At 44.2% G+C, this 27,009-nt stretch overlaps 1 protein-coding gene across 2 annotated transcripts in view; it reads left to right on the top strand.

The window, feature by feature from the left end:
• slc8a3 (solute carrier family 8 member 3) overlaps positions 1–27,009 on the top strand; it is an 84,774-nt gene that overhangs the window by 6,565 nt on the left and 51,200 nt on the right. For both annotated transcript variants that reach the window (XM_020097930.2, XM_020097929.2), the window contains exon 2: positions 61–1,927. In XM_020097930.2, the coding sequence (XP_019953489.2) occupies positions 147–1,927 (1,781 nt within the window). In that variant the 5' untranslated portion in view covers positions 61–146. The remainder of the gene's footprint in view (positions 1–60; positions 1,928–27,009) is intronic.

Raw genomic sequence — 27,009 nt, 5'->3', positions numbered from 1 at the left:
TATAATCAAGATGAAATATAACATTCAAATAATCTGTGTTGTTTCTATCTGGTGTTTCAGGTGGTGGGTGGAGAAAAGCACAGCCCAGTGCTGGATCCCAGAGGGACTGTCAGTGTGGTAAGGACCCTTGAGACGTAGGAGGGTGCATGGAGGGTTCAAGGCCTGTAAAGCCAGGGTCCTCGGCCTGCCTGTGGTTGGGGCTGGTCTCGGTGGCTGTCGCCTTCCTTTGTGCAGAGGCACGGACCACTCCGAGTCCTCCGCTCAGCCCCAGCAATCGAACGTGCGAGGGGAACTCCAAGTGTCATGAGGGGATCATCCTGCCCATATGGTATCCAGAGGATCCCTCCATGGGGGACAAGATCGCACGGGTCATTGTGTATTTTGTGGCCATGATCTACATGTTTCTCGGAGTGTCCATCATCGCTGACCGCTTCATGGCAGCCATTGAGGTCATCACGTCGCAGGAGAGGGAAGTTGTCATCAAAAGGCCCAATGGGGAAACGACAACCACTACAATCCGGGTGTGGAATGAAACGGTCTCCAACCTCACCCTCATGGCCTTAGGATCGTCCGCCCCTGAGATTATGCTCTCTGTCATCGAGGTTTGTGGACATGACTTCAAATCCGGTGAGCTTGGGCCTTCCACAATTGTTGGCAGCGCAGCGTTCAATATGTTTGTCATCATTGGCCTCTGCGTGTCAGTCATTCCCCAAGGAGAGGTACGCAAGGTCAAACACCTCCGAGTTTTCTTTGTCACTGCAGGCTGGAGTATCTTCGCTTACATCTGGCTCTACATGATACTGGCTGTGTTTTCTCCCAATGTAGTCCAGGTCTGGGAGGGTCTACTCACCCTGGCTTTCTTCCCCATATGTGTACTCCTCGCCTGGGTGGCGGACAGACGACTGCTCTTCTATAAGTTTATGCACAAGAAGTATCGCACTGACAAACACAGGGCGGTCATAATCGAGACGGAGGCTGAGCGCTCTAAGGGGATCGAGATGGACGGCAAGCTGGTCAACTCTCACTTCATGGACGGAGGTGCGGCGAGCAACCTGGTCGGTTTGATTGAGGGCAAAGAGGTGGACGAGTCCCGGCGTGACATGATCCGCATCCTGAAAGATCTGAAGCAGAAGCACCCAGAGAAAGAGTTGGATCAGCTGGTTGAGATGGCCAACTACTACGCTCTCTCGCATCAGCAAAAGAGCCGTGCCTTCTACCGCATCCAAGCTACACGTATGATGACGGGTGCCGGAAACATCCTGAAGAAACATGTTTCCGAACAGGCGAAGAAGTGCACCAGTGTGCAGGAGGTGCACGTGGAGGAGCCAGAGGAGTATGTGTCCCGGATCGCTTTCGACCCTGCTGTCTACCAGTGCCTCGAGAACTGTGGCGCCGCCATTCTGACCATCACCAGAAAGGGTGGCGACATAAACAAGACAATCTACGTGGATTATAAGACAGAGGACGGGTCGGCTAACGCTGGGGCCGACTACGAGTTCACAGAGGGTACGATGGTATTCAAACCAGGGGAGATGATCAAGGAAATAAGCATCGGCATCATAGACGACGACATCTTTGAGGAGGATGAGCACTTTTTTGTGCGCCTCGGTAATTTGCGTGTCCTGGAGACCGAGGACGAGCTGTTGTCCCCCAACAGTCTCCCCTACCCAAAGGCCATGCTGGGCTTCCCCACCGTGGCCACTGTGACCATTCTGGATGACGACCATTCGGGCATCTTCACCTTTGAGAGCAACTCGGTGCATGTCAGTGAGAGCATCGGTATTATGGAACTGAAAGTGCTGAGGACCTCTGGAGCAAGGGGAACAATCATTGTGCCTTATCGCACCATGGAGGGACTTGCCAAAGGAGGCGGGGAGGACTTTGAAGACACGTACGGAGAGCTGGAGTTCAAAAACGACGAGACGTGGTAAGACAGCATCTCTGTTTTTCTACCGGTTGTGGCTTTTCATCAAGGTGTTGTTGGTGATTTATTTGTGGCATTATTGGATTTTTAATCACCCAAAGTTATTGCAATTAATTTGGTGAGTCATAAATAAGCTATTTTCTTTGTATTCGTGTTTAGCATCCCATTGATTTGTGTGTTCTGAATTAGCATGACAGTTTGATGATGTAACCCTGTCAGGAAACAAAAGCTTCGGTACACACGATATGATCGCGAGCTTCACAGTTGTTCAGCTGACTGCCAGATACAAACATTATCTTTGCTTCTTGACATCATTTAATTCACAACATAGTTTGGTAACCTGTTCATGTGCTGTTCGCTCTTATCACTCTTTGAATTTGAAATGCTTTCCTCTTTGCACAGTCAGACAGAATACCCTGTCATCTGAGCGTGCACTCTATATCCCCTTGTTTTCCTGTCAGGAGATTTTGCTCTGAGTGCTTTGGTAGCAATCCCGTGTGCGTCTCATGTAACTGGGGTTCAACTTTGGGATTTGTCACACAAGCGTGGAAACAGGAAGTCCTTAACTAACCCTCTCCTATCATTGGTGCATTTGTCGTCTTTTAGTTTAGTGGGTAGACTGTGTCAAAATGAGTGACGGGACAGGAGGTCTGATGCCTTTTGGGTGCAGCAATGATTCAAAAGCTTGAGTAGTAGTGACGTTCTATGTAAATATATGTTTTGTTGCCTCGTCAGCTTTACTATCTGTGTATAGTGCTGCACCTCAATAACAGCGGTTACAACTGAGTGGGCATGTTTTGTCGGCGTTGCCATAATAGCAACCTTCTTACTGACGTACCAGCAGCATTGAGGTCATGTATTGTACGATGTTGCAGCCCACAGTCCCCTGCATGTCAGGCAGCGCTCTAGGATACTGGCATGTGTGCAGCAGTGCTCCTCTTGAGAAATATTGATTTGTTTATTTCACAGCTTGCATCCGCTTGCATCTCACACATCGGTCCGCAGACGCTGAATCAAAGTGTCATGCGTCCATGACATCCCCTTCCCCCACCGATCAGAGCCCCTCTCAGCGTGCTGTGGCTGGCTGGCGGGGTCTGTGCTGCAGGGTGAGTGTTCCTGAGGGCTTCTGCAGCCCAGGAGACTGGCAGCGGGGTAAAGAGTGTCTGGGTGATCAGCATGCTCCTGGGGCCCGGCTGAGCTCTCAGGGTTTTGTTTGATTTATGTTTTGGGCCGAGCCTGAAGGCTGCCAGGGGAGTAGAGGGGAGAGATGTGGAGCGTGACTATTATTATGAGATCGCTGTGATGTTGTTGGCATTGTGAGGGAATACTGGTCTATCGATCCGTTCATTGTGTTGCACACGGTGCTGCGAGTTAGATGTTCTTACATTCCGCCGTCGCTCCCTGAGAGTGTGAGACTTGACACACTGTGAATTGATAAAGTTGAGTAGATAAGTATTAATCTGAGAGAATAATCTGACTGTAGGGTCAAATAATTATGTCTGCAGAACATTTCAGTTTAACATAAAGCTCTTTCATTGATGAGAAATATAAAGATACTGACAGTTTTCTATTTACCTCCAGCAAGGAGGTTATATTTTCACCACTCTCTAATGTTTGTTAGAAGGATTATGCAAATACCACTGAACTGATTTCCATGAAACTTAGAGGCAGGCTGGGACATGGGCCAAGACAGAACCTGTTTGGATTTGGTTTGGGTATGCGCTCTGCTGGGTGCCATTTTAATTGTTTACTGTTGATAAACACCAGTGATCTGGAATGAACTTCTATATGATATTAGCCTCTGACTCCGTCAGGTCAACTCCCTCTCCATCCATTTCAGAGAAGGGACAAATGTCCCCCAGGACAGAACTCTTGTCCCCAGAACTCCATCTCCAAAGCTCATCTTTTATCTCAGTTGTTTAATTTCTACAAAAATATCGATATTTCTTGCCAGTTAACCAGAGCAGACTGGGGAAGAAACTGGTTCTGGACCAAGAAATGATCTGGCACATCACCTGCAAAATGTTGAATTTGAGATAATGTGTTTTAATTTGTATCTGGTAGTTGTATATTTGAGATTTGTTCCCAGTCCTTATGTTAAGCAAACTATCTCCTGGCTGTGGTGTCGTATATCTAACAAACGTCTTCTCATACCTTTATTTTCATCTGGTGTTGTGGAGATCTGTGATTTAATCAAAATGCTGCATGTAGATGAATTGTTAGGTTGACAGCCCGAGGTCATAATGTTTGCCCTTTCCTCCTTTTACCAAGAACCATCATATTATTGCTTTTACATAAGTTGTAAATGCAAAGTCTGACATTTTCAGTGACATTGAGAAGAAGTGGCCGTGTGCATACAAAGATCTAATGATATGATTATGAAACTACAGTGGCTCCAGTGGAGAGCACACAGTCCCTTTGTGAAACTACATTTGAATTCACTACATCTGGATTTTTATTTGGATCTGCACCAAATTGTATACACTCAGTTATCAGTTGCCTTAATATGCTAATAAAAGAACCGAATTCACCATCTGCATTAATGAAAGAAAAAGTGTTTTTGACAATTCACAGTTTTATTGTCCACGTTGACAGACGGGGTTTAAAATAAACAAGATGTGATTGTTACTGCAAAAAGTGACAGCGCAAGATATAATATTATTGTTGTAAAAGTTAAACTAACATTACACAGTCAGTGTTGATTAATGTACTCGCTATAGAGTAATGATAACTGTTTATTACTCACAACCCACAGGACATTATTCAGTTATGGCAAATGTTCATATGCGTGAACATATAATTATGAAAATCTTTCCTTCAACCTTCAGAGACTTCTGGATATTTTTGCAGAAATGGCCGACTGCTGTTACAGTAGTCCCAACAAATCTCCAGAAATTTCCATAATTACACTCAGATAGTGACGAATGAGATTCTGTGTGCATCCATAAAAAAGACAAAGAGGAGCAGTGGAAGTGACAGCTTCATCCAGGAGCATGCTGGAAGATTCATGAGAGCATTTCCATACACAAAACAAAGGGGATGAATGTGTAGAATATTCACTAAAGGCATAATTACAATCACGTTTCTTCCACTGCCCTGAAAGCTTTCCTCAGGGTCGTTCATTGTGCTCGCTACATGAAAATATACCGAAATATTTTTGGCTCCATTGCCCTCGCATTCATGGAAATCGACAATGAAAATGTTTGTTTCCATTTTGCGGAAATTTTCCGGATTACTGCTTATTCATGGAAATGAAGTGTGTTCCCCGTCTAAAGGGCAAGGGATCTTTATTTTACTTTATTTCTTTTAATGTACTTTAAGACAATTAGTCCACAAAATGCTTCAGCTCTCATGCTCTTCCTTTCTTTCTCCCGCTGTTTTACGAGGCATTGACTCTCAATCTCTTTTGACACACTTTAGGCCCATTGTTATCAACCGGAGTGGAAATTTATTACCGTCCTAATCTGGAGCTCTGGAACACATCCTTCCAATTCTTAGCCAGACAATAGTTCTCAGCACGAAGGATGGAGTTAAATAGATTTTTGGTGGCAATGCTTCTGCTCCGAGCCGACAGATATGAACCTCGTCGAGGCTCCGCAAGCTCCTTAAATGTACACGGCTTACAGCAGTCAAACTTAGGAAACGATTCCTAAGGTGTCATATTTTGAGGTGGTATAGATCAATGGCTTTGGCTTGTGACTCTTAAAATGAGGTAATGTCTATTTATATTTAAATGTATTCATTTATCAGATGCTTTCTAAAGGGATGTACAAATATCATACAATCTTAGTCACATGTCAGAGGTCAGGGTCTGTGTGGACACGAGCGCAGGGCTGTGAGAGAAGTTTAGTTTAATGTGCTTTATTAAACTAATCAATTTATTGAAAAAATGTTCGTGACAAGGAACCACTGGTATATGCTCACTGTGCTGCTGAGCATATTAAATGGATAAAGGTGTCAGGCTTCTGCTCCCGTTGACCCAGTGAAGGCACCACAGCTGTGAGGTGCAGAAGCTCCGTCCCCGGAGAGTTGCTTGTTTTAACAAGGCACTGATGGATTCATAAACAAATGAATGGTGTGCAGCGGACGGACCAGAATCAGCCGAAGTAATTGCCGCTGTGTTCACGCTGTATGAGCACGACTCCACCGCGCTCATATTTTCATATAAATAACATGGTGTACGAGGTTATGCTCATGAGATGCACAGATTTGCCCCCCCCCCCCCCCCCCACCCCGTGATCTGCCCCACCTCCCCCAGTTCATGTGCGGACCTCATCCAACCCCTTTCCTTAATATCTCAGGAATGCGTAGCTGTCACCCTCTGGGCGTCGTGACTGACAGAACACATGTCCTCCCTGATCCTCATCCTGCTGACCGCTCAGCTTTTCCCCCTGCCAGCACTTTCTCAGGCGTCCTGGAATAGACCCTTGAGGTTTACCTTACCAGCCTGCAGCCCCCCCCCCCCCACACACACACTACAGGATCATCTCCAGCATCAGCTAATCATATTCCTTGTACTTTTATTGTTTTATTCATGCTAGCCTCGTAATTTCTGTTCTCGCAATAATTGGAACGTGTCTTTGTATTCTCACTGCACCTCGAGGTGCAATAACACTTTGTTTTCTTTGGTGATGCGGTGAAGTTTGTAGCATTTGTTGTGTTTGTGCTTTAGCGCGGCTTGTGTCCGGTTAGAGGTGAACCAGTGCTTGTAAACAAACGCTGCACTGACTCACTTGGGGCTGATTTTATGGCTGGCTCTGGTTTGAGAGTTTTTCAGATGAGGGATCAGAAAAAAAATTAAATTTCGATAGCTGTAACCAAAGTGAAGCACGAGGGACTTGTTCCAGAAAGCAGGGTAGGAATCCAGATATTATTATTCTGGCGGTGTAGCAGGTGGGATAATGGAATATTATGGTGAAGCAGCTTCTAACCAAAGCTATTTAAATGCTATCAAAACAGCTTAAAGCTCATTTATGCTGCCTTTATATATGAAAATAAGTGCGTTACTGTCACTGCCCACATACTTCCACGTGTCGTTTACGTTGGCGTGGTTGTCAAGCAATACATCCACTAGAGGGCAGCACAGAGACAAGACTTTCTGACAACAACTAACTTGGCGACGGACCATGACCAAAAATCTTTACTGGTGTGTCTTTATAAAATCATCTCTGATTTTTATACCAGGAAAGCGCACACGAAGAAAATGATGAATTCGATATCAATAAGTAACAAGAAATGAAAACTAGACAAACAAGAAATGCAGATGAGTCTTTCGCTTGGCAGATATTTGCTCAAAATACATCTGACCTCATTATAGCATCAAAAGATAGTAAACAATACTTCACTTCGTATCTTGGGGACCATGAAATCTACACAAACCTGCAGGATAATACAAATTTCCACGCGATGGACAATCAGAGGATCACACACACACACAGCAGGATTTATCTGGCGTTTCCATCCGTATGGAGTCAACCGGCATCCTGGCAAGACACAAATCCTCAGCGGTGGAGTGAACGCATCTGTCGGAGCACGTACCGGTCGTAAACTGCCGTGAAATTATTCACTGTACCACAAACACCTTCACCCCTGCTATCATTCGATTTGTGTCTCATGCAAACGCTAACACACCTTCACACGTACAGGTGGAAGATTCATGAGAACATTTATCTTTTCAAACTTATTGTCGCTTTTGCACTTTGGCTGCTGCTTACACACACACACACACACACACACACACACACACACACACACACACACACACACACACACACACACACACACACACACGCACACAGAGGCACTAACTCACACACAGGTTGAGTAGCAATAAATATGCTGGCCCTGTGTTTGTTCTCCCTCAGTTGGGGGAACGCAATTAAGTTAAAGCTTATTTATAACACAATTCAGCGTGGGGCGTGTCGCCAGCTCCGAGCCGCCCCCCGAGTGTTTGTGTGTAAATCTGACGGAGGATCATATATTCAGGCTCCCCAAACTTCTGACAGTCTCTCAGGCTTAATAGAGTTAGGATGGAGGTAAGTGCATCGGTTTTACCCATTTGACTGTCAAAGCGTTTTCAGCTACGATCTTTTAACAAATTAACAACGCGCGGCTCTTATTTGGTTTCATCAATGAAAAAAAGATGTCGTCTGCGTTTACTGAGTGATTCATAGGGCAAACTTTAAATATTTTAAGTGCTCCTTTTTAAAGGGTTTTGAAGGAAAAGTTCTGCACAAGCACTAAATGTAATTATTTTAAGCGTTTTATATTTAAATAATCAGGCGGTGCACCTATTTATACCAAGGTTTTTTTAAAGTAACCCACATTCTTTGAGGATTGTAAAGCTGAATATGAATGAGGGTAAGATTGTTTTAAAGCTAAAGTAACAAGACCCACTTCCCTCTAATGGTATCTGGACAAATTATTGGAGCTCAGTTGACTCTGGGATTAATTATTAAAAAAGTTGTTCCAGGCAGAAATATTGAACCACTATGTTGATGGATTGGTCCTGAGTTTTGTTCATGGTCCCCAGAGGATGAGTTGTGATTCTCACTGAGGAGACGACCTCTCGTCTTTTCCCCTCGGAACCCCTCGACGTGGATACTTGCGGTTCTGACCGGATTGCCGTGAAAGTCGGTTTCACATTCGCAGCCTGGAACCTGACTGTGCCGTGGTGTCAGATGTGTGTCTTTGATTAGTGCTTGAGTAGACGGCTCCTGTGCTCTGATGCTGCCTTCAGTCACATCTGACGTGCTGCAAATAGGAACTGCCTGCTGGGAAAAACTTTTCATGTCGGCCTCCTAGAGGTGACAAGTGGGATATGGGAACTTTTTTACTGGCTGTGATATTTACAGCTTGACATCACAGAATGTGGAAGTGTGTCAACAGAAATAGTAAAGCGAGGAAAAGAAACCATAAACTAAAATGCGTTTTTATTTTAAGAGGCCGTCTACTGATTTCACACATGTGGGCAGCTGTTAGAAGACAGATGTTGTCATATGTCTTCAGGGTTGTCTCGTTTGACTGTTAATATTTAATAGTAAGCAGAGCTGCGATGCTGGGTCTAACAAAGTGTGCTTTTCTGTTGCATCGTGGGAAATGTAGGATCCAGCATTTTGCTACTAAGTCCAAAACTTAACGGAAGCCCAACACTCCAATACCACTTTAACAAATTGATATAATAAAATATTTAAATTTAAAAGAACCATTTTTAAAGGCTACTTGACATGATCTAATACACTTGTATGGCCTGTGAGAGGGAAAGAATGAAGCTATATATTAATTCATCAAACTCACAAAAATACCAGAAGTTAATTTTCTAATTGGAAGGATTCGTTATGTTCTGACATTTCACAGAGATTGGGGTTGTTGCACACTCGAGTCAGATATTTCTTTTCTCAGGCTTGTGTAGCAGCCTCCCTTTCTCTCCACGTCCCCTCCATCCCTGCAGTGGGGTTTGTTCATTTTCTCAAAAACACATTGAGCCAATACTCGGTGGGATCTGCCTCCGGTTTTACTCTCCTCGGTCCCTCTCCTCTCCTCCTGTGTCAGGCCGGACCAGCATGCTGTGCGGGCAGCTCAGGGGACCTCCTTTAGGGGGAACTTTCTCCTCCACATCATTCCCACGGTGCTGCAGCAGAAAATGCGCCAGAATGCATCAGTAGTTCCTCGCTGTACCTTTTCCTATCCCACTCCTAAACGCCAACCCCCCTCCACCCTTCATCCCCTCTCCGATGCCTCATCTTCCTCCAGCCACGATGCATGTGTCAGCTGTTTTAAAACAATCGTTCACTTGTGTTTTGAAGCTAAATTAAGTTGGCCACTGCCCCTCGCTCTGCAAGAGGAGTGTGATATTAAAAAGGCGACTTTATTTACAGCTTGGTTTCTTTATTTAGACTGACAGATTGTAGACTGTGATTATTACCTCGGCTGTTTTCGTCTGCAAAAACTACTGGGCAGATGAACATGAAACTTGGTGGAAGGACGTGGTATGATTTGGGAAGGAAGACATTTCATTTTGGTTCTGCTCAGCATCAACTTGGCAGATTCAGGACTGTGAGATTTACTTCCTGCAACATTTATGTAGATTTTTCAGAGAAGGATTTTTGGATCTTGATGAAAACATCAGACATGTTTAGGAGACTGATATTTATCTGCAGATCCAATTAAAAATCCAGATCTAGTGACATGTTGAATTTAAAGTCCTAATAATTATGACTAAATGTGACTGTTTCATTCAGATAAACTAGTAAACCGGTGTAGACATGAATCCAAGTTATATTTTTTTATTTCCTGCCATTTCATTTCCGTCACTAAATTAAAAGGTTAAGAATACGTTGGAGAAATGGATTTGATCCCTGGTTCAGATACCACATATTTGCTGAGCTGCCTCTGTGATCTTTAAAGCCAGTTGCTGACTATATAGAGACTCTTTGATGGTTTCCTCTTGAAAAGAGCGACGGCACCACAGAGGCAGAGGAATCTCGGTGCAGGATCTGTAGTGAACAGTTGAGGGAAATCTTTTCCATCCTTCCATCATCTACGTCTTTTTTTTCTTCTTCTCCGTCTGTCTCGACTTTGCCTCCCTGAAGAAAACGGTCCGACCCCTGAGGCACACGCGACTCTCTCCCCGGTGCCTTGAGGACGGAGCTGAAGTCAGGATGCTCAAAACATATCGGATGCTGGTGTGTGTTATTCCTCCTCGATTCATCTGTCGAGAGGAAGATTTATTTCACGTTCCATCTAATCCTCTCTGTTTATACTACTTATACGTGGCAGATTTACAGGTCTTAGGTGACTCATGCTCTGCAGCAGGGGAAAGGTTACTCTTAGGCTCCTCCACCTGCATGATATCTACATAAAACACTCATCAATCATCCCCACTTATGCTCACAAACGGCGGGAATGCTGTCTGATAACTCGGAGCCCCGAGGATTTTGGCAGACGGCACAATACAAATCGTGGCTGGAGAGGTTGAGCACGGGAGGATGTTCATGGTGTCTTGACAGGAAGACGTATGCAGAGGCCAGAGGGAGGCGTAAACAAGCTGAAGGTAAAGGTTACCCCACGAGCGCAGGAACAGATTCAGATCTAGTCTCGTCTGTTTTAGTTCCTCATTGATACAGTTTGTTGGATTTCTGTTTTTCTTTCTGTTGGATTTCGGCGCTTGACGTCAATTCTTTCTTATTTTATGCATTTTTAGCCGTTGTTCAGAAAACCTGCATATTATCAACCATCAGAAGATTTATGTGCCTCACCCGCCGCTGGTAGAATATCAGACATCTCGGTTTTTATGTGCTCTGGTGGATGCAAGGTCGTCAGGTCCACATTCAACAGTTTTGAGTGATCAACGTGCGGTGGTAATTTCGTTGCTACCTTTTTCTTAAATTCAATTTCATTTGGGATGTTTTTATTTTACTTTACCCTTGAAGTTATTAGAACTTATATCAGAAAAGAATCAAAGAACTCTGCTGCGAATGGGAAGAATTCTTTAATTTCATTTACTGGAGAGTGAAAATGTTAATTTGCAGTGAATGCTAAAATACTTTTACTGCAATCACAAAACTAAATTTGTGTCGTTGCCCTCACCCCTGAATTAAAGAAACTCTTAAAACATCCTGCTGCCTCCACTGCACCAAACGGCACAACTACAGAGTTAGTAATAATAGCTGGTGAACATTGGGGAGTAATTAGTTTCTTTAAAAGCAGTATTTTTTTTGCTAACTAAATGTTTGTGCTCAGGTTTTCTGGCACAACTTAGGAGAAAATATTTAAAGGTTGTGTTTTTACAGCTTGTTGCACCAGGTCGACAAAAATCATTGACGGAGTCAAGAAGAATTTGTTGAAAATCAGTGTTTAATTAATCAAATCCTTCAATATAGTTTGGTTTGTGTGAGTGTGTGTGTGACGTTAGCTTTCAAATGAAAGATTCTGGAACATTTATTACACCTTGTCAATGCCGTAGTTTGGATCCAGACCCATTCTAGACCCGTGGAGGTGTCCAACCTAACAGGAAACTCAATCACGCCAGACATTGGGTGATCAAAGTGGAGCGTGGGCAGGAGGACCATGGAGGGTCAATTTGGCAAACAAATGTGTCTGTGCGGCCCCTCTGGGGTCCAGAGATGGGTGGAACTGTCACGTTGAGGGAGCTGGCAAAAGATGAAGAGGTTACGCTGCTGGGATCACAGCTCCACCAAGGACCTGCAGGACCTCTTTCACTCAACCTAATCTCCTCCACTATCTCCCCTTTCATTTCCCTCTTCTTTTATTCTCTTCGTGTTCTTTTGTCTCCTATCGTGTTGTGGGCTCTTGTTCTTGGCTCCCTCGTGCTCCTTTCACCCCCTCATCACATTTTTCTCTGGGTTTTATCTGTCCCAGCCTATTTTCGAGCGATCTTTCTATTTTTTTCTCTCCTCCCTCTTCCTCTTTATCTCAGTGTTAATTTCTTTTCATTTTGAATTGTTCTAATTCCATTTCATTTCATTCCCCCACCATCGTTCATATTTATTATTAAAGCCCTCAGCAGTGCCTCCGTATGTGCCCTCCCCTCTTTATAGATGTTGGCCTACTTCTGTCTCAACCTGTAACTGTGCTTTGGATTGAGGGCTGTTCAGAAGTCTGTACCCACGTCCATTAGAGTGTCGCAGCACAGCAGTGGTGGTGTCCAACTTGCGGGTTCAAACTGCTTATGCACATTTAACAAAATGCATAATTTCATGACCGTGGTGAGATGTACATTTAGCTGAATAATGCTGAGGAGGCCCTGATGTATTTTTGCCGAGTGACGGGAAGAGAAAAGATTGTTAGGGATGAATTCACATTTTGTCTCCTGTGGAATCTGGTTCTTCTTATAAACCTCTTTTTACAATTCTGCTCACACAATGTTAAATTTAAAAGGAAATAAAGCTGAAGACACGTGATGTGCCGGTGTACAGCTCTAGATAGGACAGGGTGTTCCTAAAATATATATATGTGCAGGTTATATTTGGACAGAAGTATTTATAGGGAATAAAACTTCTCCTAACATGAGACCAACGTAAAAGGAAATGAGAGGTTGTCATTTCTGGATGTAAACTCCAAAAAATACATTTGCCTTCTTGCCACAGTCGTGGCACCTGTCATGTCAGATTTCATCCAACTCGTCGTAGCGGTGCTCCTCAACATGCCACCAACCGAGGCAGCAACGGGACAGCAGGGAGGATGAGGTGGTGGTGAAATGAAACACGCAGGGAGCAAGGCGAGATGCAGACGGATAAAGAAGGAATGGAGGCAGATGAAGAGGGAGAGGGTGAGGCGGAGAGGACGTGCGAGGCAGAGACTGCATCAGCGGGAACAAGGTGCAGAGAGATAATGATGGAGACAAAATGAGAGGCAGAGGCAAACAGATGGAGAGAAAGTGCAGAGTGTGTTTGAGAAAGAGAGGAAAACCGCAAATGAGACAGAACGTAGGAGACAGATAAATAGAGGGATGGAAACGAGAGGAAGCGAGAAAACGAGGGAATCAGGAATGAGAGAGAAAATGAGCCCCCCAGATTTGTGTGTTGGCAGATTTGATGTGGCTTGACCAGGTGTGTGTGTGGGAGGAGGAGGAGGATGGGAAGGCAGGGGGCCTGGTTACTGTAGATGAGAGTGAATTTCCTCACGACAAGCTCTGATTATAGTGGCCAACAGCATGAAAATCCCGTTGTTACGAGATGAAAAGAGGCAGCGAGGCCTGATCCATGTGCAAGATCAGCGAGATAATGCTTTGGAGATTGGTTGATGAGAAAAAAATAAATTAAAAAAGCCACAGAACGAAATCCTGTCCACAAAAAAGAGGCATTTTAACCTCACCTGGCCTCTTTTAGACTATCAGAGAAAAAGGAGTTTGCTTTTGAACTTATTATTGCACCTCAAGCAATTTGTGTGTGATGGGAGATTAAATCAGTCTTTGGGTGACGAAGAGAAAAACACATTTATGCTCCGTTTGCATGTTTATATTCAAATTTGTATTAACAGGTCAGTTATACTTCACCTACACTCCAGGCTGCAACCCCATTATATGTAAAATGCACCTCTCTGCAATAAGGTGATTTATTTAAACCGTCGATGCTCTGCCCTCTCGTCTGTGCAGCGCTTGCAAAAATCGACTGTTATCCCATCTGCGCATGCATCTCACCAGTCAGTGACACTTATTTTAAATGGATTCAAACCAGCTGACAGTAGCTTATATGTTAACTGGATACTCTAAATTAATCACAGGAACCCAACCCAGTCAAGATGTTTCCCAAAAACTGACCTTGCATGTGTGTGTGTGTTGAGGAAACACGTCTCTTCTTCTCATGGCAGCTGTCGGTCAGAAACTTGTTGGGAAGGTTCAACTGATTGTAAGAATTCTATTTTGGCCTGGACGTGAGATTCAGTGTTGCATCAACCAGCAGCTTTTCCCTCTGAACACACGGAGACATAAAACAAATGTCATTAGGTTGACACTTTTATCCACGGCACCTCGCCGCACCTCGCCGCACCGCGAGCGCATTCATCTGCACCACAAGTGGCTCCGGTGGGAAACGAGTGCCGCATGCTGCCGATTGAAGTAAACAGGACTGTACCGATGTGGGTGACAGGAAAGAGCCAGGTGTTTGAAAGCAGAACGAGACAGGCAGCACGTGTTCCTTCTTCTTTTTGTCAGAGACCTGGTAAAGAGAACGCAGTCAGGCTTTACACAGGCCTGATTAAAACCCCCAATGCTATGAATTCTCTTTAATCTCTCTGGACAGGTTTCAGTGTCACGGTCCCCTCTGTCCTTACGTCCTGTGTCCCTCACTTCCTCTCGTGAACCTTATAGACACTTTAAACATCACAATATCTTCACATTAGCTTGTTATCTTCTCCTGCGTTTCAAGCAATAGCTCAGTGAAATGATTTAATGTCGACTGACTTCACCACATTCATGTCTGGCCATTAAATAGGCTGCAGCTAAAATGCAGTTAGCGTAGCTTAGCACAAAGACTGGTAAGAGGGGAAACCGTTAGCCTTGCGTGGATTTTTTAAGCATTTTGTGATTTTGGACGGAGCTGTTTTCAGTCCGTGTGCTAAGCTGCTGGCCGTAGCATCTTCTGAAGCGTACTAGCATCGTTAATATTCTCATGTAACTCCAACTGAAAGAAAAGTCTATACTTAGAATAAATAATCTGTTCCTCCAAAGTGAATCTCAACTCTAAAGGTTTGTATGAAGTAAAACAAAGACACAGATCTTTGATTTCTACTAAACAGAATTAATGTCCTATTCTGAATAATTAAATACAACTTCAGGAATATTTGAGCTGATGATAATTAACGTCCTGAACTGAAAACTTCTAACCTCATCCTATTAATGAGACTTTAAGTTTTACATATTAGACCGGAATACAAAATCATTTTCAGAAATTAAGTCAGTGAGACTTTTTCATGTCTGCTTCTTGGAACAAATTAAAGGAGAAGTAAATGTTTTTTTCACCTCTAAGATTAAAACTCCTATTTCTGTTTGACTTTTAGATGTCAACATGAAAATGTGCAGAAATGCAGCATGGGGTGGGGCGGGGGGGTATTTTCCCTCCATGTTCATTGCTCTGGTTTGCATCAATCCCCCGAGATATTTAAAACTGCTCATTTGGAACCCCGACTTGTTTTTCATCCTTGCCTTTTATGAAACTCTGTCCCTGTGACATCTTTAAAATTGCTCTAATTCCTCTTTCCACTATTTAAAAAAAACTGTTAATTGACCAATTACTGTGGTGATGATGATCTGTCAGCGTCTCCAGCTGTAATGCTATACTGTGTTTTTTAAGTTTAAAGTGAAGTGGTGCCTCATTTGAGCGAACCACCGAGCAAACTGGCGGTGAAGCTAATTTGGCGTCAAGATAAAGGCAGAAGCCGACTTTTTTTTTGAAATTCCTGCGATGTTTGAAGTTTGGCCTGTTGCTGAGTCGGCCTTGATTAAAGAGCGAGTGCAGGAGTGTTTGAGACAGCTGAGGTGGAGGTGCTCCTCCAGTGATGGGTCCTGGTTAAACATGGTCTATCTTGTCTGCAGGAAGCAGCCCCGGCTAATGGGAATCTGCTGCCTGTCATCTATGGCCGGGCCATTTCATCAGAATGTCAATAAGGGCGGGGGAGGGGGGGAGAAAAAAGTGGTATAGAATCTCTCTTGCCTACTGATGAATACAGCAATGGTCAAAGCAAAACGAGAACAGAACAAATGTGGAGCCCGAAGGGGAAAGGAAGTCCGTCTCCGACTTGGGGGAGATATAGATTGATGAGGGATTGTTCGCTGGGAATGAGATTTCATTAGAAGCTGTAGGTTTTCTCCCTGCAGCTGCAGGTATGGAGCAGAGCTGTGTCACAAAAGCAGTAATACAACCCCCCGCCACACACACACACACACACACACACACACACACACACACACACACACACACACACACACACACACACCTGATGTTTACCATTCAGATGCGACGACAGGCTTCGTCCACGGCTGCGGAGGTAACTCACATGTTTACCGGTTGTGTGTGTGTGTGTGAGAGCTGATCGGGCTCTTATGACTAATAGATAAAAGCTGCAGCTGAATAATTGAGGTCTTATGTAACGGTAATCGTGGCCCATAAATAAGGATTCACCTTTGGCAGAGAACAGACTGAACAAACGGTTTCCTTCTCAAATCTGTCTCGCTCTCTCTCTCTTTTCGGCTAGACTCTCCGTCTCTCCTTCATCTCCTCTTTATGTCTCTCTGCCCATTTTAATGTCTTTCAGGTTTTTTTTTTTTTTTTGTCTCAGTCTTTGTCAGTTTCACGCACACAGGCACTGAGTAGTGACAGTTTCAAAGCAGTGCCTTGTGGAGGAGCCGGTATTGAACAGGAGCCTCAGCGAGATGGGTTGCTTTAATTGCTGTCAGAGTCGGGACGGGGAGTGGCAGCAAGCCTGAACAGCTGAAAGGTTTCACTCCAAAGCGCCGTGTCGCTGAAATAAAAAGTCTTTACAGCGACGTTTAAAAGCACAGGCGGAGCGAACTTGAACAGTTTTGAATCAGCCACGTTGTTAAAAAGACAACCCATCATCGTGGAACCTTCTGGTTTTATTTAGCCTGGTTTTGATCCACCTCCACTTCATCCTTCAGTCAGTCTCACACCTGTCAAGTTTTCTGTTTGCACGCAGCTCAATGTTTACATGAGGCCATTAGTCATTTTCAAAATAGCATGTCCCTGGTTTTAGACGGAAACAAAGAGCGGGTTTATCTGCGACCGTTGATTTAGTGGACCCGGAATGACACCTGCAGATTTGACCTAACGATTAAGCTAATGTTTGCTCCAATAGTGAGTTGAAATGTTTTTTCTGTACGACTTTCTATGTTGGATTCCTGGAGTCTAACAGAAAACAGGACAGAGCTTCAATCGTTTCTGATTCATCAGATCTGGTCCACCTCCCATCCACTAACATGGAGGAGGTGGTATTTATGACCACCCCTTAAAACCACACTTTTTTCCTGAACTGTCATGCCGTCCATGTTATACAGTCTATGAGGTCAGCTGCAGGATTTGCTGACGTTTTAATTAATTTCTTTACTCGTTTTCTCTTGTGTAATTTTGCAAGGGCTAAAAGTAAATTGATCAAATATCAGAATCTGTATTTGCCTTTTAATTCAGATTTTGTAGAAGGTTTTTCTTTTTTTGTTTCATATCTGAGTTCTGGCGTCTCTTCAGCTTCAGTGCGTGTGACCGGCGGCCTGACGGGTCACTGGGTCTTATCCTCATGTCCCACTCTGTGTGGCCGGGATGTTCCTCCCCCGTCCTCAGCCTCCCAGTGATCACCTTCTCGCCAAAAAAAAAAAAGCAGCGACGTGACGAATGTCTGGCTCGTCTCGGTGATGTGACTGGTGGGGGCGGGGGTAATGATTCAATCATTGTATAATGGATGGACGACATCATTCAGACCTGGATTAGTGCAGGTGTTTGCCGCCCTGAGAACGCTCCGGCTGATGAATCTCGTTGTCAGAGCTGAAAGTGATGTCGTGGTTTAATCTTCACTGTGAACTGCAAACACAAGTTATTTTTTTTGACTTGTCAACGATTCATCTCTGGCCACAGACGCATGACAATTAGCTCGGGCGTTCGTCGCACTTTGCTTTTGAATCTGGCAAATACGATCGGCTCACGATTTATGTGGAGTGAAGAGCTGCGAGAAATCATTATTTATAATCTTTAGATGTGACTTGTTGGGTAAATGTTGAGGAATTTGTCTTGTAATGTGGTTAGAGTTAGAGATGCAACTTATATTTATATTTATAACAAAAACTTGTTTCTCTAAATTTGGTAATTTTGAAAATTCTGCATAACTGACAGAAAAGATGATACCTTCTGTTCTTTACTAAAAACTGATTTTATTTTTTAGAGATAATTTTTATATTAAATGTGTGCATGTAAGCAAAGAAATGCTTTCAAACTAAGATGTGTTATATTTTAGATTTTTTAAATGTGGCATCTATCACTATTGTCTAAAATTGTCGTCATTCATAAGCCTCATTTTTGGCATCCATATTTCAAAGATCATTCTGGGACAGAGTTGATTTCTTTCCTCATACGTGGCGTCTTGTTATAAAACCTCCTGCATAAAAACGAAAAACTACAGTATAACACGTTTCTTTCTCATATTTCATTTCTCTGAACACCCACTTTCTCTCGGTCTCACACGGAAGAGAAAGAATAAAACAAACATACAAATGAATGGAAAATGAAAGTGTGTGAAGTGCTCTTTGTGCGAGAGTCCAGTCTTTGAACGTGGCTATAATTGGAGAGCGAGGGAACGACAAGGGAGAGCTCATGGGAGTCTCTCGCCTCTTGATTTGGTTTCGGAGACGGGCTCGTGTGACACAGTGGGGGAGACACAGCGAGAGAGAGAAAGGCAAATATGTGAAGTGATAGACGCACACAGAGAAGTAGAGATGAGAAAAATAAGACCTGCTGCTGGAGAACGAGCTTCAGTTTCAGGTATTTTAAGACTTTTTAAAGTCTTTGAATAAAATCCATGTGTTTATTTTCTTTGTTTCTTCGCCAGGCTGTCGTAACGTCGGCCAAACCGCGTCTACTTATGCATAACTGTCTGTCTGCGTCGTTCATGAATAGCTTTGTAATGCTAACAGACGTGCAGGGAGACGAGGAGCTGCAGGGTGCGAGTACCTCGATGGCCTGCGAGTATCTGTGCATGTGCTTACTGCAGCACTTCAGATGCTGTACAAGGCTTTTTCGGGGTGAGTAGTAAAATGTGTCGATGGCCAGCTACGTGAACGCCTTCGGGACGCCATCCAGGCTTTTATGGGTAACAAGAGATGAAGGGGATTTTTCCGCAAGGCGAGCTACGTGGTTGTGGCTACTGTACATGCTGATTCTCTGTGAGAAGACGATACAGTGTGAATACCCACAGAACGGATATATCGATGCACCTACAATGTGTTAAATATATATATACGTGTATGTGCTGGAGGGAGTCCACAAGCTCTGCACATTCCACAAACTCCTCAGAGGATATAGGGTTACAATCCTTCCACATGCGCCTCGAGACCAAATGTGGATGAGTCCTCATTCCGGATTAATGCGGAGGCTCGATCACGTCACCCGAGGAAATATTATAACCTCCCGACATCATCTGCGGTATGTGAAGAGGAACTCGAGTGAGTGCGCGATGAGCAACGAGCGTTAAAAAAAAGACGCCGTTATATTGGAAAAGGCCATATCACAGTCGAGAGCGGTTTTTTTCTGTGACTTCTGTTCGAACTGGAGACGTTTCTGTGCGAGGAGAAAATCGTGTTTGACGTGATTCATTTCTGATTTGATTTTAGCTGGGAGCCGATCGTTTTGCCACTCACACATCTGATCAGTGTCGATTTGATCATCTTATCCTATTAGCAATGTTAACTACCTATTAACTGGGAAACTAAGACCTATCTTACACCTCAGTCCCAAGCACACTGCTTTACCCAGTAGAGGGAAACAATTAAAATAAAACTACTTTTGGAGCAAATCCTCGAAAGGCGGATATTAAAAGTTTGTTGTTTGCTTCTATGGAAGCAGATTTAGCTGTAACAGAGGAGGCTGAAGGTGACCCAAGGTTACAGCAAAAATAAATCTGAGCCTCCATAGATTCATGGTTCCAAAACTCGGGGTTGTAATTGTTATCCACTGTAACTACTGTAAATCCAAGTTGTCTGCAAATGCCCTGCTACTTACAGGAGCGAGACACATTTATCAAACCTGCAGAAAACCTTCTCTACTGCAGATATTTCTTCTTCGTGACAGATGTTTTCCCCTCAGTTTTCAAAAGAAACCTCCGTCCACACGACCTTCGTTTCACAAAATATCAACTCAGTAGATAAGGTCGATATCAACAATCTATCAAACACCAGAGAAGATTGTTTCGGGGGAAGGCAGACGCCTGTGAATGACGGGGACGTGCTGCAGTGATGCTAAATTTAGCTGCAAACTTGTAATCAGACCTCGGGGGTAACTGGTATGTAGCCGCCATTGTTGTCATTTCTACCACACGTTCATTACATAAAGCAACAGAGGGCATGTGCCACTTAAGCTGCGATGTCATTGCTTGAAAATATCAAAATGCAGTTTGCGTCTGGACGAGACGCTCGAACGCAAAGAAAATAAATTAGTTTTGTAAAATATCGATTTTCTTTGGAATAAATGTTAAAGTATGTGGCTTGTATCCTATTAATTTGTTTTCATTGTCAACTCATCCCATAAAACAGCTGCAGCCTGAAAACTCTTTCAAACAGTATTTCAAATATATATATATCATATTTGAACAGTAGCAGGCTTATTCTCCCAGCGTGTTTAATTCCCACTAAATTAGCTTCTGCTGTGAATAAATGGTTAACAGTTATTTACAGTCTGCTTTTTCTTTTCTTGTGATAGATTTTTTAATTTAGAGATTATTTTGAGTGCAGCCAGTTCTCCGGTGGACCTCCAGGATGGCAGCAGTTGTTGCTAGGGAATCTGTGATGTAACTACGAAACCTCTATAAAGTGTGTTGGTGTGTAAATACAGGCTGCGTGTGACAGTGTGTGAGACGGAGAGAGGTAAGTGTGAGCGCTCCGCTGTCTGTGTACCACCGTTATCTTGGGGGAAAGAGCAGCACCTGTAATGTTTAACCGATGTGAGTGTTGCTCGTTTTTTTTTTTTATATATATATTGAAAATATCACCTGAGCCCCGAACAGTTTTTTGGGTCGCTGCTCTTGCACCACAGCTCCGCATGTCAGCAGATAGATCACATGTTTGGAGTAACGGGGCCATTCCCGCTCAGCCTGCGCACACCCTCGCCGACCCCGGGCGTCGGCCTGATGGAAGCTGATATGATGTGGTCCTCGGCCGCGGGAGTGGCGCTGCTAAAACAGATGAAACCGGCTCTAAGAGGCCCTTGTTGTCTGCCTGCCAGGCTCTCACAGAGATAGATGGAGGGGAGCACATCACAAGCGGCACACGAGGAGATTACTGATGGCGGCGTGGAGGGGGCGAGCGGCCTTCTCAGCAGCCTCGTCCGCCATCTTCCAGTGGCACCTCAGAACTGTGGCACGCAGCCCCCGGCCAAGCGAGGCTCCTCCTGAGGGCCTGCGGATCATGGGTTTTATGATTCAGCAGGGGTTTGGGTAGGAGGCGGGGGTCAGGTTAAACATACAGGAAGGGAAAATAACACAAATGAATCACTGGCGAGGACGTGAGAGGAGGACGCTGGTAAAAGGAGCACAACAAAAAGAGGAGCGATGAAGAGTGAGGAGAGGAGCAGGCAGGATGATGTGATGCATGGTTTTGTGCGAGCGCCTCTGTTCTGCTCTGTCCCTCCAGGAAGTCATACCGCTTCTCCTCTCCATCTGAAGAAGGCGGTGTCACCATGGCAACCAGAGAGAATCTTCGCCGGGCCGTACGTGTGCACGCATCAGTGTGTTTGTTGCGTGAACACATCGGCTCATCGCGGCTGCGTGTGTGCGCCTCCATCTGATGCGTGACCGTCGCTCGCTCTGCGTTTGTGTGCAAGGGTGTGTGTTTTTTTTATGAGCATCAAGTGCAGGCATGCGTGTGTGAGAGGGGGGATGTGCACACACACATGCACACGCACACACACATGCACACGCACACACATGCACTCACACACAGAGCCTCACATTCACAGTTTGCACTGCAGGCTTTATTTTTAGCACGTGGCACTTATATAATCAGGGTGACACTGGGGGGAAATAAAAGGAAGGAGAAAAAACATCTCCTGCGTGTCCTTAACCCTCCATGCTGCTTTCACTCTCTGTTTTTCCCTCTTTACATTTCCCTCCCTCGCTTTCTATCTTCCTTTCCCCTACATTTCTCCATCCCTCTTTCATCCTCTCCGCTGTGCTCCCTGCCTCATTATATATTTGACTCCACATGTTCTCTTCCCTCTTTGCTGCTCCTCTGTTTTCCCACACCAGCCATCGGTCTTCCTCTTCTCTCGCCTCACCTCCGTCTCCCTTTGCCGTGACACTCTGCGGCCAGAGGAGGGGAGGGATGGAGAGAAAGAGACGTAGAGGGAGGGCAGAGGGACAGAGAAAAAGGTGGGAGGAAGAATAAAAAGAAATGAGGGTGAGAGAATGAGACGGAGAATAGATGAGGAGGATGGAGATAGAAATGAGAGACAGGAAAGCAGAGAGATAGAACACAGCAAAAGAGAAGAACATAAAAATAAAGGAGTTTATTTAAATCGATCTCGTGTTTTTATTGTTCTTTGGTTTGTTTGTTATCGTGGCGATTTTGTCTTTTGTCTTTTTTTGAATCTTTGAGGTCACTTAAGCACCTTTCAATTGAGATCGATTGAATAATTCCAGACATTTCTGTCTGCATGTGTCTCACATATCTCGTGAAACGTTCATCACATCAGCTTCACACTTGGCACGTTTATCGTTAAGGGACCAAGAAAGTGCAGAGTTGAATTCGGTGCGATTTGGAGACTTGCGATACGTTTGATCTTGATAAACTTTGAATGAACAGGTGAAGACAGATCTTTGTGCAGCAGCGGTGGTGAAGCATCAGAAAGAAAACTGCAACCAGCATCTCCACAGGACAAACATGTTAAACCGGCCGGTTCAGAGCGGGAGCTGTACTAGTTTTTTTTTTAATTGAGAAAAGAAGGAAAAAGAAGTGACCAGAGATCCTCTCATATGGGCTTTCTATGTGGGCCATGCCTCCCACTCGTCCCCCCTCCTCCTCCGCCTCTTCATCTGTGTTGGCCCATTCCTTTGGGTAATTTGACAATAGATGACATTTCAGGATCACTTAGAGGGATCAGTGCAGAGTGGGCTCCAGGAATCCCTCTGCCAAGGCTCTGGGAATAACCACCTTTCTCCTGTTACATTCAGAAAATCATCGCTTCACCCGTGTGCCTTTCCTTTAGCGAAGGCCGACACTTACCGTCCTGTGTCCCCCCCCCGACGTGTTTGATGTGATCAAGTGGAACACGAGCCGAAGGCCACATCTGGAGCATCATCAAAAACTAAATGGTGTGTACTGTGTACATGTACATCATCCAGACACCTCTGAGAAGAACTGCTGACGCTATCACAGCTAATTACTTTGTCTTGACACACAGTGGTGCCGGTATCTCACATGAAGCACCTCACACACTGTAGTTAGTGAAACCCTGTAAGCAGCTGCTGATGTGCTGCTATTAAAACAGCTGAATCGCAAACCGGTGCCATAAAAGATGTCTTTGCAGTAAACACAGCGAGGTCTGTGCTTCTTGTGGCAGAGTTGTTGCCGCTCTAATTTATCTGTGATCTCAAGTGTCGCTTGTTGAACCCTCACCCTGCGTCTCCACTATGCAAGGCAATGGTTTTAAATAAGCATTCGTGTAGTTACAGGAGCTGGAGATATGAAATGCTCAGATCCGTCTCAATGTGTCTCACTTTCTGAGATCATTCTTATGCTCGGAATCTTTAATAATGATTAAATAATATGTATTTACAAGAGACAGGAGCTCAAAACCAAGTGTTTCAGACAGAGGCTGAAAAGAGGAGCTGCAGCAATGGACAGTCTGAGGAAGGTGATGTGTTCCCTGAACATTAGAGCTCGTGAACTGAATAATATTCCTTCTTTTATAAAATACCTAAATCGGCCACTGGGCTCTGTAAATTCAAAGTAGTGCATTTGTTGGGGACTATTTTATCTGTGGATTAATACACTTCAGGTCCTCTAGTGAGTGATCACAGCAGCACGTAACACTGTATGTGGGATCGCCTCAAAATAAACTACCGAGCTATTTATTGACGAAACGTTTCACTCGCTGCACCACACTCGTCATTGTGTTGTTAATATATTTTGGAAAACAACAGAGTCAGATTTTCTATTGAATTAAAATATCTCTGAAACTTCCAGGAAGTTTTTTAAAATGTTGTTTCGCCTGCACAAGGACACAAACTTTACCTGCTTCCTGAAAACAAGTAACAGCCTCAGTGATGGATTTTTAAAATTATATCTCAGATATATGTTGTTAATACTGACTGCTGCTTTTATGCAAAACCTGTGTGTGTGTGTGTGTGTGTGTGTGTGTGTGTGTGTGTGTGTGTGTGTGTGCGTGTGCGTGTGTGTGCGTGTGTGCCAGCATTAAATATCCCCCTGTGTGTGATTGCGGATGTGTGTCAGCAGATTTTTAAGTGTGTGTCGAAACCTGTGCTCGTTCACGTTGCGCTCGCTGCCTGTGTATATGTGTTTGCATGCGCTTCGTCCAGCACTTCACAGACCGAGGATGAGACAGAAATGTGTCGGCACCTCTGGGAGCATGTTTCAGTTCCCCAGTGGCTGTCAGGCTCGTTCAAACGCTACCAGAGCGCTACCTGCCACCACCACCCCCAAGCCAGCAACATCTACAGCGGGAAATATGTGTTCTCCTTTGCCAACGACAAGAATTTAGCCTTTACCCAGCTCATACATACTTTGATTTTTAATGTGCGGTTCTAAACATGATGGCCTCTGCTTTTACAGTGGTTACATTAAAGTTTATCAGCATTGAAAATGATGGTAGACGCAGGCTGGCTGTGTTGGTGCAGCCTGAGATAACGAACTAAAACCTTGTGGGCTGACTGGAAATATGTGCCAGCCATATAACCTGCCTATATAATGAACTTTCATTAAAGTTTAACGTAATTTTTTATTCAGGTCAGTAAAGCTTTAGTTTACGATTGAGATGGATCAGTTCTGCATCAGCACGCAGAAACACAGACGTGAGGAATTGACAAACAAGTGTACTGGGTTAAAATTATAATAAAAATACACCTTTTATCATATAACAGACTACAGAAAGACATGTTAACATGGTAAAAACCTTTTAATTACAAAAAACTACTACTACCTACTTGTTTCAACAGTGTTTAAACGAAAAACTTTATTCCAGTTTTATCGACCACATGGTGTTGCTCCATAGTAAATACAGTTTTGCCTCATAGAGAGCAGGGGATGATGTGTTTACATGCAGATCCTGGTTCATGCAGTAGTGAAGTGGCTCTTTTGAAAAGGTAAATAACATGCGTCCAGCTCCTTTGAACATTTATTCATTTTCTGTGTAAATTCATTTAAGCTGGTTTAAAAAGCCAGCTGGTGCAGTGATTGTTTCTTTGCCAAACTCAAACCTTGTACGTGTGTGTGTTACCCGAGCTCTCAAATCTGATAATATGGAAAACTATCTCAGGTCAATCAGGAATTACAATTACATCTGGAACGTATCCAGGGATTACGCTGGCAGGCATCGGACAAAGCGGCGCAGCATATTATCGTTGTTCTTGGATTACAGAGCGAGGCAGCGGAGCGATGACCTATCACGTTGTTGTTGATACAGCTTTTCGGTTACGGCAGGCCTGCTCCCGCGCCTCTTGTGCACACACTTGATTCATTCAGCTCAGTCACTGTGTGAAGCCGGGCTTGATGTTCACGGTTGCAGCTGAGTCGAGGGAAACCGGCAGTTAGTGAGCGTCACGGAGGAGCCGCTGCACAATGATGCTTGGTCACAGGCGGCTGCAGATCAGGCCGTGTTTGTATGCATTGGAGAACGAGGCATTGTGTGTGTGCGTGTGGAGTCTGCGTCGTGGAAAACTACGTGCAGTGCATGGACGTGTGTGTTGTATGCTCGTGAGTGTCGGTGCTGTGCTGCTCAGCCACACTGAGGGTTTTCCAGTAGCTGCAGTTTTGAGCCTGACATCTCAGTGACACATCATTACATATTGCTCAAGGCAGTGAGAGCAACACTGACCTTTTATGCTGCTGTTGAGTTCCTTGCACATGTGCATGTGTGTATGTGCATGTGTGTGTGTCGACGCAGCTGTACGTGTGGACGCATGTGCCGTACGTGCATTGTGAATGTGATATCAACTCTTTAATTATCCCTCTCAGTTCACGCCTCCTGTGACATTCACCACTGTTTGTGTGTATCATGAGTAGTTTGGCCACATGTACACACACACACACACACACACACACACACACACACACTACACGGAGGATGCATCTCCCACTTTTTAGAAATGAAGCCAAAACATCCCAGATACAAACGCTGCCATCTTGGGCCAATGATGTCATTAGAGCTTTATTGTGCTTTCATGTAGTGTCAGATTTATCTGTAAACGTTGGTCCTGACTGTGAAGTCACATGGGTTTATGATTGCTTACATTTTATTTATTTAATAATAAATAAAGGACACATGAACACTTGAATGAACTAACAAACTTATTTACCATTTTCTTTGACTTTTATGTTTGTTTCATGCCCCTTCCATTAACATGGAGGAGGTGGGGTTATTGTGATACTGCAGCCAGCCACCAGGGGAGATACTTTGTTTTTACTTTTCGGGAGCCGCCATGTCGTCCATCTTTAAATACAGTCTACGTTTGAAGCCCAGTTTTGCTAAGCTGTCCTAACTTCCTGCTGTTTCAGACATGAGAGCGATTTCATCCTCCTCATCCGACTCCTGACAAGAAAACCAATATCGTATTTCCTGGAATATCAAGCTACTGCTTTTATTCAGTCTTGGTTTTCACATGAAGACGTTATTATC

This window comes from Paralichthys olivaceus, chromosome 12 (assembly GCF_024713975.1).
Source record: "Paralichthys olivaceus isolate ysfri-2021 chromosome 12, ASM2471397v2, whole genome shotgun sequence".
Taxonomy (NCBI): Eukaryota; Metazoa; Chordata; class Actinopteri; order Pleuronectiformes; family Paralichthyidae; genus Paralichthys; species Paralichthys olivaceus.
This window is presented reverse-complemented; position numbering and strand designations above follow the sequence as displayed.